At 42.4% G+C, this 21,421-nt stretch overlaps 2 protein-coding genes and 1 long non-coding RNA gene across 3 annotated transcripts in view; 1 reads left to right on the forward strand and 2 right to left on the reverse strand.

Moving 5' to 3' along the window:
• The window catches only part of LOC307012812 (uncharacterized protein), a 197,646-nt gene that overhangs the window by 128,928 nt on the left and 47,297 nt on the right, over nucleotides 1-21,421 (forward strand). The window lies entirely within an intron of this gene.
• LOC307012877 lies at nucleotides 1,176-2,517 on the reverse strand. Its single transcript, XR_013800752.1, has 3 exons — nucleotides 2,425-2,517; nucleotides 2,189-2,286; nucleotides 1,176-2,112 (listed from the first exon to the last, which is right to left on the reverse strand). It is a non-coding gene; the product is annotated as an uncharacterized lncRNA (long non-coding RNA).
• LOC307013414 (C-type lectin domain family 12 member B-like) lies at nucleotides 2,185-18,329 on the reverse strand (the record flags this gene model as incomplete). The annotated part of the gene is made up of 6 exons (XM_079640811.1): nucleotides 18,171-18,329; nucleotides 17,334-17,360; nucleotides 16,108-16,203; nucleotides 2,667-2,918; nucleotides 2,425-2,579; nucleotides 2,185-2,286 (listed from the first exon to the last, which is right to left on the reverse strand). Exons 1-6 carry the CDS (start codon nucleotides 18,247-18,249, stop codon nucleotides 2,185-2,187), a joined length of 711 nt encoding a protein of 236 aa, XP_079496937.1. The 5' UTR covers nucleotides 18,250-18,329.

Raw genomic sequence — 21,421 nt, forward strand, 5'->3', positions numbered from 1 at the left:
TACAATAGTTCATCATGTGTGGTTAACATATTGATAAACTAAAAGCTTCTTCCTTAATTTACTATCCCCAAAAATATTAAACATGATGTCTCTATGTTCAGCAGAGTTGATCAATTATAATTTTAAAAATTCAATCTTAAAATAATTTGCTGCTAGGGAGTGGTCAAGCCTCAGAAGCAATTTACACATAATGGTCATACATAGCAGAACATGTTGGTAAAGGCAAATAAAAACATATCATAGGTTATATCTTAGACACAGATAAACTCTGGAATATTCTTTAATTACCCATATCCTTGATTATTTTTCCTTTCGTCCTGAACAAAGTCCTGCTGCAGTCCTGATGAGAGCGTCTCTCTGATGTGACGGTTCAGTAGACTTCTGCTTCGAGGTGGAGATGGCATCTTTTTAATCTCCTGTTCTCACGTCATGCTGATACTTCCCAAATAGTTTCAACCGGAACTTGAAAACGTGTGGCCCTTTCACAGAGTTTTAATAGAGTCACACATCCAACATATTGGATTTCCTAATAAAATAATCATATTAACTGCAGTTTGGATCTCCATGGATTTCTAGGCCCCGAAAACTAATGTTTAGTCACCAAAATGCTCTCAATGCCACTTCCTGTTTCTCTCTGGAGCTCTGCTAGTGACTAAATATTGAGGCCTGATTTCCTTTTGGTTAATTTTAAAACGTGTTACATCATCGTGAATAAGATTGTTTCTCCTGACTCTTTATAAGTCTGTAGAGGCCTACAGCTAAAATTGTCAAAATCAGTTTGGTAGTGTTCATATAGCTGTTGTGGAGGATATCATGAAGCCTTGTTCTGATAGAGGGTAGTTATTATATAATGTTAACTTGAAAAGGGTCACAGGAGACCTGACCACAATATAGGGTTAGAGGAACTGAGCAGCATTGATGAGTTTAAACACTAGTATCTCAGTTTATCATCATACACACATCTTACTTAGTGTTTGCTCTTTTTTTGGCCAATTCACCTCCACTTCCTGTCCCTCTCTGAAACTCTGCTGGTGCTGATGTTGACAGAGTGACTGAATATTGAGGACTGATCTCCTTCTATCTTATTTTCATTAAAAGAATTGCACCATGAATAAGATTGTTTCTCCAGACTTGATTAAAGCACTGATGTTTTCAAGGAAACACAAAAACAACAATGTGTGGCAGCACATTTATTCACTGGTGACAACAGAGTTAAACAAGACATTGCTCATAGATAAAAATACAGATAGATACAAATCATCCATAAACTGTGCATCATCAGAATAGCATCAGGGACAGTTTCATCCCACTGGCCAGAAGACCATTAAACACCTGAGCTTGCACTATTTCTATTTGTGTTGTTGTTTTTTATATGTATTTCTTATGTCTTGTTAATTGCACTGTTAAGGAACCTGAGATCACATTTTTTTTATACTTTACATAATTACACCGTAGTTTCTAAATGTCATGACAATAAACCTTTGAATCTTGAAAAATAGTCATTTAACAGACTCTGGAACATTGTATTGAGAACAAGTGATGCAGCGCCCTCTGCTGGCCGGTAGAAGCAATACAATCAAATGGTCCAGTCTTTCCAATAATCTGCAGAGTTTAAGCGTTGCATCTCTAAAACAATAGAATAACATTATTCACACAAAACAGTATAACTATTTTAACCATCCATATCTAATAAAAACACCATCACAATGTTAAAGAAATACATATTTGCATTAATTTAGCAAGCTCCATAGAAATTAAGTCAAACTAAAAGCACATCGATTTTAAAATAATCCACATTATGAGTTAACTTTTGTGTTTTATTGTTTTTATCGAGTTTGTCAAACGTTTCTGGAATTACTGTTTTTTAACCTTTTTCTGTTTTATATTTTTGTTTGGAATTTGTTTTTATTCACAAGTCATTTAATTTTTTTTCAAATCGTTTCCAGTAACTTTCTCAAGTATGACTGCCCTGTTCAAACAGAGAGCATTAAAGCCTTCTTCTGGCAGATCCATGGTCGTGTTTCATTACAGTTCAATGATGACCATGTGCCTCCGCCCTGGGCAGACACTGCACAGTGACCGTCAGCAGGATCAGGAGGATCTATCCAGAAGCTGAGGAGAGAACTTGATGTTTAGATAAAGGCTGATAGATTTGATTATTCAAAGTGTTTAGTAACGTGTCTCTTACTTTTCAATCAGATCACTTCCATCTACCCACTTCCATTCCCCATCTTCAACTCTCAGACCAATCCAGAATCCATAAACTCCAAGTCTGTTGATTGCTTCCTGGAAAACAGAGAGAGAGTTGTCAGATATTTAAACATTAAACTGTAATAAACACATAATGACCTAAAGACCCAAAGTGTGTTCAAACTTACACAAAACACAATTACTTTCTTATTTGCATCATATTAATGGGTTTACCTTTTCCTCTGAATCATGTGCAAAAGCCAAATTTGAATTCTCTCCTTTGCAGTCTTCTCGAGCTTCTTCCCAGGTTTTCCAATAAGGGTCATTAGACACATAGCAGCTGGTCTGATAGAGTTCCCATCCAAACTGACAGGGTTGACACTTATCATCTGAAACAACAGAGTCCAAACAATCAACATCATGCCTGCCTTTTGCAAATATTGAATTATGACCTAATATATAGGATCTGAACATACCAATGTTTCCTAAGCAGTAGGAATCAATGCTCCACTGAGCTTGACTGATGCTGAGCTCATTCCAGTTTGTTGTCATGTCTTGTATTTTCTGGTTCAAGTTGTTCGTCTTGGTCTCCAGCTCCTGGATTCGTGTTTTCAGCTCCTGGACTCCTGCTGACAGGTTTGTGTTGTTGCTTTCCGAGACATTATAGGCTTGTTTCAGGTTGCCAAATTGGTCCGCCAGATTCTTGTTGTCCCTTGTCAAGTTTGTAACTGCAAAATGAGAAATTAGCTTCTTTTATAATCAAGGTTATATTGCAATTTAGTTTTTTGTCAATTTGCCTCTTTTGGAAGCTTCTTCCTATCAGTCTCACGTTAAGTTTTCCGGTCTTTAGACTCAAACTAAAAATGTCTCAGTCCGTCTCAAAGTGTTCTGACTTCTCCAATTCTCAGACCCATTTATATTTCACATTGCCTGAAACTGCTTGTCACTGTGGTTTGAAGTCAACATTACGAAGAGAGGAGTGAAATGGGGAAGTCTTCAAGCCACACATTTTGTGAAATAGCAAGCGCTGGTGGGTAGAGAGTGGGATAAACTCAGAACTTCACAGAGGCTCAGTAACATGAAAGACACATGACATTTGTTAATAGATTGAGATTAGATAGACATTCATTGTCGTTTGGGTCTGATAATATGATTTTTTAAGAATAACAAATATATAGAATATCTCTTGACTCATCTTCTAATTATTTGTATGCATACTTGTCTGTATTTCCCACTATAGGAAATATCTATATAGGAATATAGGAAAGTCTCAAACAAAGTAATGTGTTCATCCACATGAACGGCTTCTTGATTGATAATTTTGCTTAAGTTGGGAAAACAAGCACAATACATTAATGGATGCTACCTCCATGTTGGCCTCCAGAAATAAGAAACACAGCCCCCCCTGAAATAACTTAAAAACAATATTCAACCTAAATCGTTATTTTCACTTCAAAGCATGTCACATGACCATGTGACGTACAAAGCAAGTTGACTTCAAGATTTGCTGCAGCCGCCATTAAACCGCTACCCACTCTCTGTGAGTGTCTGACCCAAAAACACTTTTAAATAAGGTAAGGATTTGAAATGGTTGCTTTTTTTGTTTTAAACTATGTTTAAATGTTTATCAATTTAGTGTCGTGTCAAGATAAACAACTAATTTACCATCTGTCTTTGTATTTGGCTATGCGTTAGCTAGCAACGTTTAACCACGTGTAACCATTTTTTAAGGATGGCTTAACCAGATAATTTTCATACATTTATCATGCATGTGGGGATTTTTTGTTGTGTCGGTTTGACTAGTGAACATTTTAATAGTTGCAAATGTTATATTGGTTTCACATAAGGTATTTTATATGGGGCTATGCAAGTTTAGCTACGTGCTAGCTAGTTTTTAAACCAGGTCATTTTCAATGCGTGCTCCGCTCATAAAAAAAACCTGCAGCATATTAAATACACTAACAGCCAGACCCCAGCCAGCGTTAGAGATGTTTATACTTTTGGCGAGCCTTTATTAAAGCTCCGGGACCGCTATAGTTAATGTGGCTGAAGGTGTATCTCTGCTCTGCAGCAACCCGCACTCGGACCACTCCGCTCCGGAGAGGGGACTGTAAACAGTGGGGAGGGGGAAACAACCCGAATCTCCTTGTAACACGCTGCCCCTCTTGTTGACCATGCTTTGAGGGTGAGGGTGTGTGATTTTTGCTGGATTAAGATTGTTTAAATACACCTTGTTTATTTATTTATTTCCTTTGTGTTTAGGTCACAATGTATGCTGTAGTGATGTGTCGGTCGCGAACGTGAACGACGGGAGCCGGCTCGCACACGCGAACGAGCCATTCTTTTTTTACATTTTTTTTTACGGGTGCTCCCGTGACTGAATGTCACGCGCATGCTGTGCATCACGTGAGGATAGACAAGGAGGGAAGGGCTGTGTGTGGCGTGCTCAGTGCTGGTTGCTGAACAGAGGGAGAGGAGAACACACGGTGAAGTGTCAGATTTCCGATTGTTACCAAGGTGGTTGCTAGGGACGCTGCTATCGATATTCTTTCTGTTATGTTGTGTAACTGTTTAATGGTGTTATCTTTATTGCTACCCCCTTCCCCGTCAATGTGTTGGTCCACAGCGCAAACGTATTAGTTTGACAAAATTCGCATCTAAAGATACGTTATTTTCCCCTGTGCAATTCCCAGTCTCTTTATTCCGAGTGTGCTTGCTTTTCTCTTTGAAAGTCATCACATAACGGCATTGTAATACACGGTTCGGCTGCATTAAATATTACATATCTGCCGTAGTTCTTTATTTATAGAGCCCTGATGAGAAGACTTCTAGACAAACATGAAGAACTGCCGCCAACACTGAAAACGTGACGTGGATCATAAATATATCAGAAATTAAACAACATCTTACATTTCTTTTCACACAATACGTCTCTTCGCAGGATCAACACTAATTCGGCTGACTTTTATATTTGATCCAATTGGTATTTACACCATAAAGGTGCACAGCTGATAGAAAGGGACACCTGGTGGTTAAAGCATGTTATTGAATTTCATTATTTGTATTATTAGATATTAATAGGATCACTATAAAGTATATTCATTACTCGTTATTCTCTACTAATAGTTAATTAAAGACTGTATATAATGACTATTTTGCACATCCCTTTCAAGATTTCACGATTTTCTAAGGTTTATTGACATATCATATTCACAAACGGTGTCGTTATGCAATGAATGAAAAACTTGGGTCGCAGGTTCCTCAATAGTGCATTACAAGACATCTATCAATATCTGTGTATACCTCCAGCAATGTTAACTATGTTGAAGCACTTATTTTAACTGATATTATGTATTATACTCTTATAGGATGTATATCGATATTTCATCTCCGGCCTTGTCAGGTATTGAACAATAAATAAATAAAGAACACAGAATTATTAAATATAAAACACAGAATTTGTGTGATTATACTAAATGATTTACAAATAAACACCACTGCATATTTACAACTGTTACACATGCTGATGTAACGCAAATGTTTCCAACTTGGGATCAATAAAGTATATCTTATCTTAAGATGATCGATGGCTACTGCCAGATTTACCTCTGAACCTTGACAAGTGCATGTTTCAGGCTTATCAATTAACAACAGGAGGGGTCACAGACATAAGACCAGCTGTTAAATAAAGCTCTTCTGACCTTAGCTGGCATGTGGGTATATATATTAATGCTGCCCATTATGGGCACAAGCAATTTTCAACCATTTATTAATTATATGTTTTAAATTTGAGTGTTTCCTATCCCCTAAACCTCCAGGGATGTACACAGTTTAATACTGGCAACTTCTTATTATGGGAAATACGAAAACATATTTTAAAACTACAACTCCCAGTAGAGACGTGCCATAGATAGAGAACATGTTGCGAAACACAAGAGCCAGCATGTGTAGTTCTGGGGACGGGGTGGGGGGGGGGACGGGACGCAGTGGACCCGTTCAAATCCAGTTTTGGACAGTCTGCCGTGGTTCCATCCCATTTCAAGAGCTGTTCGACGCTCTGCATAACCCTTGGAGCACACTCTCCAATCACAGAGCTTGAGGACTATCACGGGGTTTGTCAAGCGAAGCAGAGAGAATACTTAATTCCGGGTGTAAAATTCTCTAAAGCAATGAGCTGGGCTGGGAACAATACATACCGGCCGCTGTGAGAAAGAAGAGACGAAGGTCCCACCTTGTCCTGCGATCGTAGTGGGGGAACAGCAGCTCTCTGCGTGCAGACAGGCAGGAGAGCGCAAAGCTGGATCCCTCACTCACTCTGACCAGGCACTCCGTACAAAGTGTGTCAGAGGAAAAAGGAACATCCCTCCTATAAGAGGGGAAATGGGCCGCTCTCCGCGTGCCGAGAGGCAGGAGAGCGGTGCACAGCTGGCTCCCTGACATCACTCACTCCGACAGGACACCCACTACAGGGTGTGTCAGAGAGGAATGGGAGACATCCCTCAAATAAAATTGAATAAACGAACAGGGGGAAGACCAAGATGCAGCCGTGCAAATATCTTCCACTGACATTCCTCCGTGCAAAGCCGTAGAGGAGGAAATCCACATGCCTGTGACACAGCCTCATACAGCCAGTGTGACAGCCGCTGTGCAGACAGAGGTTGCCCGATTGAGCTCTCTCTATAGTGCACAAACAGGCGCTGAGAATGGCGCAAGGCAGCCGTGCGCGCCACATAGCAAGACAGCGCGTGCACCGGACAGAGGAGATTTGGAAAAATAGCGGGGGTAAAAACCGCACAAGACACTGTTCCTGGGATGACAGGAGTGTTTCTTGTATCCCATGGAACTGCTGGGGGGGAGAGGCTTCTCTGTGAAGTGCCGTAATGGTCTTCATGGTGACGAGCCACGCCATCGCCGCCGCTGCCCGTGAGGCAAAAGGGCTGCGAGGGAGTTTCCACACGCTGCCTTTCACTCCGTCTCTCATCATGAGGCGCGTACACGCCCAGGGGATGAGAGGTGTGTGCATGCTGTCCACACGAGGCGTTATAACGGTGCTCGTGGTTATTATGACCGTGTGTAGGAGGCATATCTGGGACAGAGGAATGTCGCGAGTTCTGCAGTTTATAAACCAATAGGTTAAAAACAGCAGGCTTCTGTAGCGAATGAACCACCTCTGGAGTGTCCCCCTGTTGGAAGAGACTCAGGGGGATCATCACGTGACCAGCTGACGCCAACGCCGAGCAGCTGCGTCACGGAGAGGGCTGTGTGGGTTGTGACACGCCGGAGGAGAGCTGTCAGTTCTTCCCCTCGCTGCCGCGAGAGTCGCGCTCTCATGCTGGCTGAGTTTAACTCCACTCCCAGATAAACGATTGTCTGAGAGGGAAGAGGACAGCTCTTCTTCCAATTTATTATGAAACCCAGGCTTTGACAGATGCGATACGAGATGTACCGTCTGTAAAGCGACTTCCTCCCTGGGGCGAGCCAGCAAATAGCAGGTCGTCCAGAGAAAACCACACTCTCATCCCTCCTCTGTGTAGTGGCTCCAGCCTTCTTTACACAAAAGCGAGGAGCCAGGAAATATCCGAACGGCAGACGATTGTCTGGTCTGATATTCCCTGAATGGAAAACGCAGGAATTTCCTGTGTTCCAGCTCGGATTGGAGCGCAAGACATAGCTTCTGGGAGGACAGGAGTGTTTCCTGTAACCCATGGAACTGTGGGGGGGGGGGGGGGGGGGGGGGCGCCCGCTCTAGAGAAACACTCTAGAGCGGGCGCACATCCTCGAGATGTTCTGTGGTCGTCATGGCAACGAGCCACGCCAGGGAGCCTCCACACGCTGCGTTTCACTCCGGCTCTCATCATGAGGCGTGTACACACTCAGGGGATGAATGGAGGTGTGTGCAGTGGTGTCCACACGAGGCGTTATACCGGCGCTCATGGATTATTATGACCGTGTGTAGGAGGCGTATCTCGGACAGAGGAATGCCGCGAGCTCTGCAGGTTTATTAACCGATAGGTTAAAACCGGCAGGCTTCTGCAGCGAGCCCTGCTGTCTACTTAATCAACAGATTAGTGGCAGCCGGCTTAATTACCGGCTCCGCTTCCTCGGAGGCTCTCGCGTAGCAGACCAGGAGCGGGGGAGCCTCACTCCCCTTTGACTCGCCGCCAGGAGACCCTGTCTCTGGGGTGGCGGGGGAGCGGAGACGTGGGACGGAGCCCCTGCAGCCGCCGGGGCGGTTGCTGTGGGCGTCTCTCCGCTTGCGGCCTCCTGTGGCTCCAGCTGCACATGCTGGCGAATGCCGTTCACCTGTTCCGCGGCCGTCTTCATGGACTCCACCATGGCGTGGAACTGGGGTCCGAACAGTCCGTCCGGGCTGATTGGAGCGTCCAGTAGCACTTTTCTGGCCGTCTCCGTAACAGACGCCGCCGCGCTGTGGTGACGGAGAGGGGGAAAGCATGTTCGGCAGCCAAGCTGGCACCCTGCTCCGACTCTGTCTCCCCCGTCCGTGGGAGAGGAGGGAGGGGAGAACCGAACGGTGAACCGTGGAGGGAGGCGGGGCAGGAGTTGCTTCGGACTCCTGCCCGACACGAGGCCCCGTCCGCGGGCTCGTAAGCCTGGACGGACCAATCGTTCTCCTCGGCCACAGCAGCAAGAGTGTCCGCTCTCCGCTTCCTGTCGCCCGAGGGGAGACGAGCGCAGTGCATGCTACCTGCTGGTTTAGAGCCGCGTACGCGTGCTCTGACCCCCGGCAGGATTCGCATACTGCTTTTATCTCTGCAGGTCATAACTCATTATGAACCCAGAGCCACATGAGGGACAACCACGGACGCAGTTGTTGCTTATGATGATTCTCAATTGCTGTGCTTCAGTAACTGTGCTGGTTTGCTGAAAAAAAGAGGGAGCAGATTGCCGGGCCTCCTTCCTATTTATACTGGAAGGAGGCCCGAGGGTGGGGCCCACCTTGCGGGTGGGCGTGGACTACAAGTGTTTCAGTGCTGCGCGGGGGCGCAGGGGGATTACCCAATAGCGATAGCCTTAGAGGGCGAAGCCATATACGAAATAGAACAAGTAGTTAATAATAATAAAAGACATTAAGAAAAAGGCATTTTAAACAGTGATTAAAAAGTAACACAATCTACCTGCATTGCATTACTCTAAACGTGTAATAACGTGCTTTAACCAGTAGGTGGTTTGGGTTAAAAAGCTGTCAAGTTTACAGTGTTAACAAAATAAAATATACTGCTGTTTCTGGTTTAGTTTACGACGGATATATTTAGTTATTGTTTTGATATTTGTAACACAAAAGTGATGGAAAAAAACCCACAGCAACACAGAAAAGATGGTCTTAACATGACCCAGCGGTCTAATAGTTAATAAAAAACAATATATCAAAACAAAATATTACTACTAACTTTATTGTGAAATTCAAACTGAACGGTAAAAGAATAGTTTCCGGTCTATTCTGAGCACGATCTCTGTAGATAAATAAAAATAAAGAACTACGACAGATGTGTAATATATTTAATGCAGCCGAACCATTTATTACAATGCATTGATGTGATGACTTTCAAAGAGTAAAGCAAGCGCTGTTGAATAAAGTATGATTTGATCTTTTACGAAACGTTTTTTTTCATATGGAATGCTTGAGAACTAATCACGGGGTTTGTCAAACAGAGAACATGATGTAGTCCTAAACGATAGCTGGGGATTCTGGGTAGTGTAGTGTCTTCTGCCATCCTTTACTCCGAAAAAATATTTGTTTCTCCAAATCGAAGTGGAAAAATACAAAAGCATTGCACACAATTTAAACCAATCAATGTTGTGTAATTAACAAGGATAATCTGGTGTTTTTTAGTCGATGAGTAGTGCATATATCACTGTAAAATCAATCGACAGTAAGGAGAATACTTACTTCCGGGTGTACAATTCTCCGTTATCCAATGGGAATGGACGCTCACATTACCTTTAAGGGCAGCCGACACAAACGAATGCCGTGCTTCCATGAGCGTCAAATCCCGCCGCAGATGGGAATACATTGCAATCAGTTGAAAGCTATTTGCGTCCCTTTATGAAGCTGAAGGAACCTCGGAGCGTCACAACTGCACGCCACGGGACCCTGACCAAGCGTCGCTCCTGGACGATTATGGAGTGAGAGTGTGTTGGTATGATAGAGAACGTGCTTCACTGCAGGCCAGGGTTAAAGAAGCTACTGCAGTTTGCCTTACCACTGATTGCTGGACATCAAGAACCACCACCTCTTTCATGTCTGTTACATGTCACTTTATAGAAAATTATAAAACGGTGGCCTGTCTTCTGGACTGTTTTGAGTTTAGCGACAGACACACTCCAGAAAACTTGGCAGAGGAACTGCTAAGAGTTGCAAAAGAGTGGGACATTGAAAATAAAGTGGCTTGCTGTGTTAGTGACAATGCAGCTAACATAACCAAAGCCATTAAACTCTTGAAATGGACCCGCCACCCATGTCTCGCGCATACCATCAACCTGATGGTAAGAGATGCCCTGAAGGTCATGAAGCCCACTCTTGACAAAGTGAAGGGGATGGTAGAATTCTTGCATAAGAGCACAAGAGCAACAGAGAAGTTGAAGTCTACTCAGCGCCAAATGGATATGCCTGAGCTGAGGCTCAAGCAAGACTGTGTCACAAGGTGGAATCCTACGTTGTACATGTTGAAACGGGTTCTGGAGTCAAAGGATGCAATCATCTCTACCCTGGCCCTTATCAATGCACATATGGATGCTCTGGATCAAGAAGAATGGGAGGCACTACAGGAGACCTGCTCTGTTTTGGAACCCTTTGAGCAGGTCACTGTGAAAATCAGCTCAGAGGGGTACAGTTGACAGTTGTTATTATATTATTTATTATTATATAATAACATATTAAGGAACATTTTAGATGTGAATGTCAGTAATATTAAACAAGAATAAACTGAGCAAAGTCCATATACCACATAATAAAACAAAGCATCATAATAGAGTCACTGTTTTCTCTTTTTTCAGCTATGTGACATCCTCCAAAATGCTACTCCTCTGCAGGGGTCTGCAGAAAATCACAGCCTACAACCAGACACAAGTGACCAAGAGGAAAGTGACCAGTGGCGTTTTCTCCTGGAGGCCAAGGGAAGCCAGGCTTCCCCTGTTTTTTCGGATTATAGTTATAATTTTAATAAATAAATAAAAACACTTCGTTTAGTTTCGGAAATTCTTTGTTGTGTGTTGCTGCCGGCCCGTCTCTCCCCCATTCTCATTGAGTATTTTACAAAGAGTGAAACAGCGCCCCTCTAGATGTTATGGTGAAACAGTAGATTGCACTCTCTGTTGCGAGAGGAGGCCAGCCGAAATTTGCTTCCCTTGGTGAAAAAAAATGGAGGGATTGACCAATCAGATGAGGCTCACGTCATGTCCCTGCCAACCTGTGATTGGTCAGGGCCATGCCAAGGGAAGCCAGAGGCGGCTGTCTTCCCTTGCCTCACAATCCAATCAAATCGCATCAATTTAGTGGTGCAGTGACGCGTCCCAAAAAGCGGAAGTAAGCTGCGCTCGGTTTCCCTCGACAAAAAAGCAATGGGATTTCTCCATAAGATTTTGGAAAATAGCTCGAAAAAAGGTCAGTGGAAAATGAACCTGTTAGGTAAATGCACATTTTGTTCAGTCGGATAATATCCACATGTCTACCCTACTTTTATAATTTTCGAATTATAAATCTAATCGATAGAAGATAGATAGCGTCACTGCACCACTCACACCGCCGTTAGAAAGTAGCAAGCAACTGAAGCAAGTGCAATTATGGAGGGTGGAGATTTGGAGTATTTAATCAAAAATAATTGTACTGAACTTCCGCTGCAGCAGCAACAACAAATACAATCTGATGACAGGCCAATGCCCAAACTGGAGCTGTGTACAGCGAGGAACAAAGGAGCGAACCGGACGTAAAACGTTAAAGGTCTCCTGATTTAGTTTGTGAATGAATGCTTATTAGAGTTTGGGCTGGAGAGTGCGTGCGGACCTGTCGGTCAGATAACAGGCGTGTGTAAGTCCTGCATCTGTATGATACAAATGTGTGTAAAATGATACCGGGCGCTGTAATCACTCATCTGGCTACGTTATTACATTGACCACCACACCCCCCCCACCCCAAAAGAAAGGACGTATTATTGGCTTCCCCTAATTTTTTCCCCACGCCAGGCTACTGAAAGTGACAGAGTTGGTGACTGCTCTCTCAACGTCGATGGACAGAAAGTTCCACAGAATTGAATCTACTGTACTCGATCCAAGGTTCAAAAGGCTGGCCTTTAATGATAACTGCGCTGTCGATGAGGCTCTTCAGAGAGTAACAGCAGCAGCAGCTCGTTGCGACCTCAGCAGCCAGCCAGCTCAACCACCAGGAGACCAAGAGGGAGAAGAGGGAGCAAGGGCACCAGAAGTGGAGCCACACATATCTGCTGTTTGGAGGCTCTTTGATGCAAGAGCAACAGAAGACATTGCAAGAAGGAATCCCTCAGCAGATGCTATGCTGGAAGTAAGTTCCTATCTGGAGGAGCCTCTTATCCCAAGAACCGGAGACCCGCTGAGCTGGTGGGAGTCCAAGGCTTCAGTGTACCCACGACTTGTGAAGGTCATGGCACGGCGACTGTGCATTGTAGCCACAATCAGTCCCCTCAGAAAGGATCTTTTCTAAAACAGGGCAGATAATAACAGAGAAGAAACCGGATCAACCCCCTAAGCTGAGGCACTTGGTCTTCCTCAATGCCAATCTGCCCTGAAAAGAAAAAGAAAAGGTTACAGTTTGATAGTTGACGGTGGGAGGTTCATTAGAGACTGTTTGATACTTAGAGGCTGTTTTGCACATTACAATACATTTATTTTTATTATGTTTTTTGTATGATAGAGACTGTTATTTGCTGCTGTTTTGAGCATTGCAATATTTATTTTCATTATGTTATTTATGATTATTTTTAATTTTTAAGATTTTATGTCAGCTGTTGCTGTATTTTGTAATTTATACTGAAATAGAGCCCTGCTGTTTTGTTTGAGCTTTTTGTTTAAATAAAAATGTAAAATATGCAAAAATACGGTAGCTGTCCTTTTTTAAATGCCTATGCTTAAGTTTTTATAGGTGTTGCTATCTGCTTTGTGTAGCGTGGTTCTACAAGCAAGTCAGTGCATGCATTGGGTGGTATCAGAGAGTTACACGGGTCTGTAAATGCAATGAAACAATTGCTCAAAGCAAATCATTTATATTAAACATGTAATTTTTACTTTTGAATACTTCAGTACAAAGGATGTATTGAATCATTTAAGTGATATATCTGTACACATATAAATAATTAGTCAAAACAGGGCTACATTCGATTGAATTAAAAGGTATAATATGTGGTAAACTGAAGAGCCGTTTGGGAGCCGAAAGAGCCGGCTCTTCTTGGTGAGCCGAGCCAAATGATCCGGCTTACTCAACAGAGCCAGAATTCCCATCACTAGTGTGCTGATTTGGTAAGTTCCAAAATGAAATGCAAGTAGTTTTCATGTATGTTTAAAAAGGATTGAAAACCCAAAACGGAGACTTACGGCCCGTCACGGCAGCGTGCGTTGAAGCCAGGGTTCGAGTTATGTGGGAGCCAACGGACGCAGTGAAATCATACATCTGTGTGGGTCGCTAATACATTACCAACAACCATTATTTTTATCAAAAATAATGCATGTGTCAATGTAATGAGTATTATTTATGCTAACGAGGTGAATAGGCTAAACTCAAAACATGTTTTCCAAAAGAACTACGCATCTCTTGAATGACAATATGTCCGCACTGCACTTCCAAGGTTGCGCAATCTATGCCTGTGAGCGTGCTGCGCGAGCCAAGATGATGTGTGTGTGTGTGTGTGTGTGTGTGTGTGTGTGTGTGTGTGTGTGTGTGTGTGTGTGTGTGTGTGTGTGTGTGTGTGTGTGTGTGTGTGTGTGTGTGTGTGTGTGTGTGTGTGTGTGTGTGTGTGTGTGTGTGTGTGTGTGTGTGTGTGTGTGTGTGTGTGTGTGTGTGTGTGTGTGTGTGTGTGTGTGTGTGTGTGTGTGTGTGTGCGTGTGTGTTGTTGTTGAAAGACCCCGTAGAGCTCAGTTTAAAACTTGAACCCTGGTTGAAGCTTCAACGCAGCTTCCCATTCACTTTGACGTCACGCTTTGCTGAACTGCATTGTGCTTCCGTCGCTTCACTTTGCCTCCGTTGCTCGCTTCAAAAGTTGAGAAAAGTTCAACTTTTCAAGCTTCGACGGAAGCGTCAGCCGGATCATAAATCTAATTGATAGATTTATGATCAATAGATTTATGATTCGAAAATTGTAAAAGTAGGGTAGACATGTGGATATTATCCGGCTGAACAAAACGTGATCCGTCCCTTAAATGTGTTTCAACCACAGACCTTATTTCCAGCTAGTTTCTAAAATCCTATGGAGAAATTGCATCGCTCTTTTGTCGAAGGAACCGGAAGGAGTCAAATGCTGACTTACTTCCGGGTTTTAGGACGTGTCACTGTGGCACTCTATAGGTGAACGTTTTAGAATGCAATATCAAGACAGAGACATTGGAGATGCACTAGTCAACCTGACATCCTCTGCTGACCTTGAAGATTTGACAACTTTCAAGGTCATCCCAATACCTGATGATGGTGTCCAAGAATACAACTTTACCGTCTGTGAAGAAGCAGCTTCTGCTCAATCAGACGATGCTGACATCTTGTCCACACCCTCCAGCTCAGTCTCTACAAGAACTCGTATCGGGTTGAAATTATTGAACTGACACAAAAGGCCAACCTTGTTCAAAGATTGCAATGCTGGGATTGAACTGCATTTTTCGTTGCTTAATTGCTTTGGCTTCTGTATGTTTCATTTGAAGTAAAAAAATAATGTGACTTCACAGATTCTGGTAATGCTACTTAAACCCTTCTTAATGGCTAATACATGTTTATCTGAAGTTGTAATTAAGAGCGGCAGAAAATAAGTGTTTAAAAATGTAAAGAAAAACAAGATGTCATGCATACGTTCTAGTCTTTAATTAAAAGGCAGCCAGGTTTAAACGCATTACACATTTACATTTTAAAGGAGAGATAATCAAGCTAGTTTACCATGTGCATATGCATGTGGTTAAGGCTACAGGAGAGTTTTGTAAAAAAAAAGTCAAAGTGATCTTGATTTACTTTTATTTATTTTTTACATAAGAGCAAATTGGTTGCATAATTTACTCAATTAATTGTATTAATTTATTGATGTATTTATTTTTAATTAAAAAAATATTGTATTTTATAAAACAGAATAGGTGGTGCATATTTTAAAGACATCCCAATAAATGTTAAGGTCTTTCGAAGAGAATATTCCTGTCTTTATGTGAACTGAGCTAAACCAAGTGTTATAAGTCAAATTTAATTTGTTTACAGTAAACAAAACACAGTATTGTATCGATGTACATTAAAGTTTTTGCTTTGTAATAAAAGAAAATATTTTAAGCTATAATAAAAAATATTGCCTGCAACAAAATGAAGTATTGTTTTTTTTTTTTTTTTCACAAACTTAAAAACTCTACTTAGATCTAATATAAATATGAGGTTAGTCCAAAAGGAAAAATTAAGTTATAGCAAAGTAATAAATGTTGTGCGGTCTTCAGAATGAATCATCTTCTTACTTTGTGTGAATGTAAATATATACTCTATCTTAGACAGAAGCAATATTGTTCACTTAACTGAACATAATTTTTTTAGATCAAAAAATTAATTTGGAATAAACAAAAAAAAATTGCTGTAACAAATTAGCGAACATTTTTAAAGTTAATCCAAAGTATCCATTTTTTCAGTTTGCTAATATTCTTTATGGTTTGTCTCATGTCTAAGTGTGAGATAATGCACTTCCTGTTTTGTGTACTTACTGTAGACGCAGAGTCCGATGATGCCACCCAGCAGAATGACACAGAGAATCCCCAAACAACAAGCCAAGTGCTGAAAGCGCCGATGTCCTGCTGAGTCTAAACAACACAAATGAATCACATGAACTTTCCAAATGAAGATTGGTACCTTTCAAAGTGTCAGTCTCTTTAGTACAGATATTGAGTCACTTTTCAACTAGGACAGTATACAGTATGGTAAATGCAGATGGATCTTTTTTAATCAGAGTAAAAGGTAAAAGACAGGAAAGGATACCAAGTTGATTTGACTAACTCAGATGCTTGAACCTTATATCAGTCAGTCAAACTTTGGAATACAGTTCAGAACAAAGGAGTACATTTGGTCCCCTATCACTTACATTGTATGAGAAATGGCCTAAATGAACAAAAGGAGTGATATGGACAGCAAAAGATTATTCAAATATTTAAACAGGCACCTGACTGTTGTTAAAGGGCCGACTTAAAGAGTTGTGAACCCATTGTGTTTTGAGAAACTGCTTTATGTACTTTGCTAAAAGTGTTCCGGTGAGAGTTACGGTAGGTCTTGAGTATTAGTCACTCTAACATTATTGCAGTACAACACAAAAGTTCAATCTCTAAATAACCGTTCACAAGAGATTTCCTAAAAACGAACCTCATATTTAGTCTGAGTCATTCACAGTTTTTAACACGTTAATAACGTTGCAGATAAAACCCCGTAAAAAGCAACAGAACCACTTGATAAAGTTTAGTAAAAGGCAGTGGTAGAATGATACTGAATACATTTAATCAAACTGTACTTAAGGGCACATTTGAGGTACTTTACTTGAGTATTTTCTTTTCATGCCACTGTATGATTTAACTCAACTAAAATTCAAATGTATCATATATCTCACTCCACTACATTTATAGCAAGTTAATTATTCAGATGCATTATTATTTAAAACATATAATGTGTTGTTATGAATAAGAACAGATGGATGATAAGACAAACTAGATTATAAATAAACTTAATTGGCATCTGTATACATTTACGTTTATTTAATTTAATTAGAACAATATTTGTGGGTGTTTTTTTAATGTAATTTTAAACTTGTCTGTGTCGGGTATAAGTAGAGTTTGCTTTTTATACTTACTTACTTTTACTCAAGTAATATTTTCAATGCTGTATTTCTACTTGTAATGGATTCGTTTACCACATGGTAACAATACATACTGCACCTTCACCTCACCGTATACAGTTTCCTCCCCTCTTTTTGCTGAAAGGACAAAGGAAATGCACATGCTCAGGGTTTTTTGTGAATAAATGAGAAGGACTTCAAAAGGCTGTTTTCATTGTTTGATAAAGCAGATTAATTGCAGATGATTGATTTATTGCAAAAAGGCAATTTGTTTCCTCAAAATGATGAGATTGTGTTTCAGGTATTGTATCATGCCATTAAAAATGGAAACGACATGATACGGGAAACTCTCAACAGATAATTCGCAATTTCCTCACTGGTTTTAAATAAATGTGTTCGTGATGATATACCTCCAGTGTGAGTCGCTAAATTAAAATTAAAATACCCAACAAATGAGCATCAGTTTGAATCTTTTTATGAGCTAACGAAATGTTAATTGAAGTTAAACTGAAATAGGATGAGGGGTTCAAAGGTTTCAAACTACTCTAGATTTAAAATTGTTTTTTCAATGTAGAATACATCAAGAAGGCTTATTTCTACCAAAAATGTGCATTGATGAACCAAGAAAACTCATATTATTAAAACCTAGCTGCACGACTAGGGAAATGTTTACACTCAACATTGTGATTTTGAAAAAACATCAATGCAAATGTGCAGGGTTAGTTAAAAATATATTCTTCACCCACACTAAACAAATAAAAAAACTGGTAAAAAGGTAAATTATTTGCAGATTTTTCATGTTTCTGGTTTCAAATTTCAATTACACGACATTAAAAACAGCAACTTTCTTTGGATTGATATTCAACATTGCATTGATCACAGAAAAAAAGAGGCTCTGATTCAAAAATCATAAGCAGAAAGTTAAAGTTGTTAAATAACTAAACTTACCCGCAGGTGGAGGATTGTTGGCGGCTTTGAACACACCCCAAGCGTAGTTCTCGTACACCTCCTCCTCTCCCTCCGCCATCACTACAGCTGCTCTGTTGAGCGCTCTCTGACTCGTAGACGGAGAAGTCTCTGGACATCGAAATAGGAGAACTGGTTGTGTCCTCTCTTCTGTTGAAGTCTATCTCTCAGCCCTCAAACTAACCACTTCTGCTTTTGGTCGAGAAGTTCATTTGCATTGCTTGACGTGACTAAACTTGGACCGTAGAAATAAATGGTGTGTTCTTGTTTTATGGAAATGCACACACACACACACACACACACACACACACACACACACACACACACACACACACACGCACACACACACGCACGCACGCACGCACGCACGCACGCACACACACACACACACACACACACACACGCACGCACACACACACACACACACACACACACACACACACAAACACACACACACACACACCATGTATACATCACTTCAGTGGACATTACATTGAATGATATGCATTTCCTGGAGACTTATCCTAACCCAACCTTAACCATAACCAACACATGCATAACCCTAACCCTATTTAGAGGCAATGGATGTCCACTCTCGGGAGAGAGACCTCCAGCATGTGTCCCTGAAATGGGGACTCTGTTTATTTCACACATCCACGACAGACACCGGGGAAATCACCTCTCTGTGGCCCCTCCAAGACCCCCAAAGGACGGACTAATGACCTCCAGCATGTGTCCCTGACATGGGCACCTCCATAACCTTGCACACCGTGAGTCCCCGGGCCCCCAGACTTAAGCACTTCCCCACGGACTAAACCCAGATGATCACACCCTACAGAATCTCATGCCCCTGGTGACCCTAAAAGGGGGGTGGATTTTGCGGAGTTTTACCGTCCGCCCATCGGCATCCATATTCTGCCTTATTCACGGCACCACCACCCCTTCTGTGGAGGATATTCTCATGCTCCTGGTAACCCTTTAAATAGTCTGATACCACCAGGGCTCATCACTGCACTTTACAAGCCAGAAATAATGTTTAAATGGTCGGGAAAAGTGTTTTTAAATGTCTGGAAGAGAGTTTTAGCCTGTCATTTTGCACGATATCATTTAACATTGATTGGATGAGCTTCTCAGCCGCCGCCATGGCTGCGAGAAGCTCCGCCTGGCTCGGCAGACGATCCAGCTTGTTCCTCTTCACCTTAAACTGGTGGACAGTGACAGACCTTTTCAAGTCGTTCATGTTGGCTGTCACCTCTCTGATGATGTGGGTCACATCAGACTGGGTGAGCCTGCACCCCCGGAGCTTTGACTCAGACAAGTACCTCAGGGAATGGTTCACATTCTTCAGGAACAACAGCGATGTTGTGACTGCCCGGTCCGACTTTGAAATATACTCGCTCCAGCCACGGACCCTCTTCGTGTCTTTTAGGAACAGCCGGTCTGACAGCCGGTCAACACCATGGGCCATGAATACAAGGAAGTTCTTTATCCGGCTGACATTGGACAGACAATTTTCTTTACGTTTTACTGTCGGTGCGACACCCTCACAATGACCTCTGTATGTCTGAATGTACGTCTCCATGCTTTTAGGCAACGTGATTTCACGCATGGTATTCCCCCGTCCCTTCCCAGTCGACCAGTGATTTGGGGGAGAGGGCCAGTCCTTAGCCAGATTAGCCTTCAGCTTATTGTAGACAGATGCACGGGTCTTCTGGCATACAGGATGCTTCTGCGGACCGCATGACAGTCTTGGCCGGGGTCTTGAGAGGGGTATTGCTGCCGGAGGCTTCTGGGGACCGCATGACAGTCTTGGCCGAGGCCTTGAGAGGGGTCTCATTACCGGAGGCTTCTGCGGACCGCATGACAGTCTTGGCCGGGGTCTTGAGAGGGGTATTGCTGCCGGTGGCTACTGTGTTCATGCCGGGGGTACTTGAGATTGCAAGGCCCTTAAATCGTACACATTCTTCCTCTTCCTCAAGCACAGCAGCAGTGGCACTCTGCTTCCTGGGTTTTAGCCCCTTTTTCAGCCTGGAGCGCAGGGTCTTCACCTCATCAATGAGGGCACCCTTCTGAGCCCTCAATGCCACATTTTCCAGCCTCACCTGCCTGCAGTCCTCTTCGTCACACTCGGTATGTGGGGAGAAGGGTGGAGGGTGCACCGGGTATTCCTCCTCATTGTCTATATCCATGAATTACCCGGAATTTGATTTATAGCCTATAGCCCCATGATAGTGAACACAAATCATTTTCATGTCAGAAAGTTTTAAAACGCCTGATAAAAGCATATGCAGGACCCCACTGATCTCCAGACTATGTACATTGTGTTAGGGAACCATATTAATGATGAAATAAATCATTTAAATGCAAAAATAATGATTACAAATCATTTTTAGGCGGACAACTGTGGAGAGGAGCCTGAAAATGACTCTGCAGCACCCCGGAGAAGCAGGCTGCGAGACCCACAGAGCGCACCTAGAGGACAGGCTGCTTCATCTCACTTTGTAACCTAGGAAAGGAGCTCGAATCCTGGGTACATGAGTGTTAAAAGTGCATTCAACTGTTTTAATCCAACAGCTGCTGATGTGGACGGAAATCTGTCCGTTTCGTTAACATTTGACTCACGAAATGGACAAGAAGGTAAAAACAGCAGGGTCACTGCTGTTAGGGTCTCAGACTCACAGGCACATAGGCAGAGCTCCAGGGTGATGCACATGGCTTTTCTACCCGCAGCAGCAGGCAGAGCGCAGCAGCAGCCAGAGAGGAGCGGCTCTGCGAGACCCCCCCACAGAGCGCACCCAGAGGACAGGCTGCTTCATCTCACTTTATAACCCAGGAAAGGAACTGGAATCGTGGGTGCATGAGTGGTAAAAGGGCATTAAACTCTTTTAATTCAATAGCCGCTGATATGGACAGAAATCTGTCCGTTTCGTTAACATTTGACTCACGAAATGTAGAAACAAGGTAAAAACAGCAGAGTCACTGCTGTTAGGGTCTCAGACTCACAGGCACACACATGCAGAGATCCAGGGTGATGCACATGGTTTTTCTACCCAGCAATAGGTCTCTGAAACCTGGGGAAAGTGGTGTGAATAGAGAAAGAGCGCAGCCAGAGAACAGGCTGCTTCACAGCACTTTACAAGCCAGGAAAAGTGATTGAATCCTGGGTATACATGTTTTAAATAGTCTGATACCTCCAGGGCGCATCACTGCATTTTACAAGCCAGGGAAGGTGT

Source organism: Notothenia rossii (assembly GCF_949606895.1).
Source record: "Notothenia rossii genome assembly, chromosome: 7".
Taxonomy (NCBI): domain Eukaryota; kingdom Metazoa; phylum Chordata; class Actinopteri; order Perciformes; family Nototheniidae; genus Notothenia; species Notothenia rossii.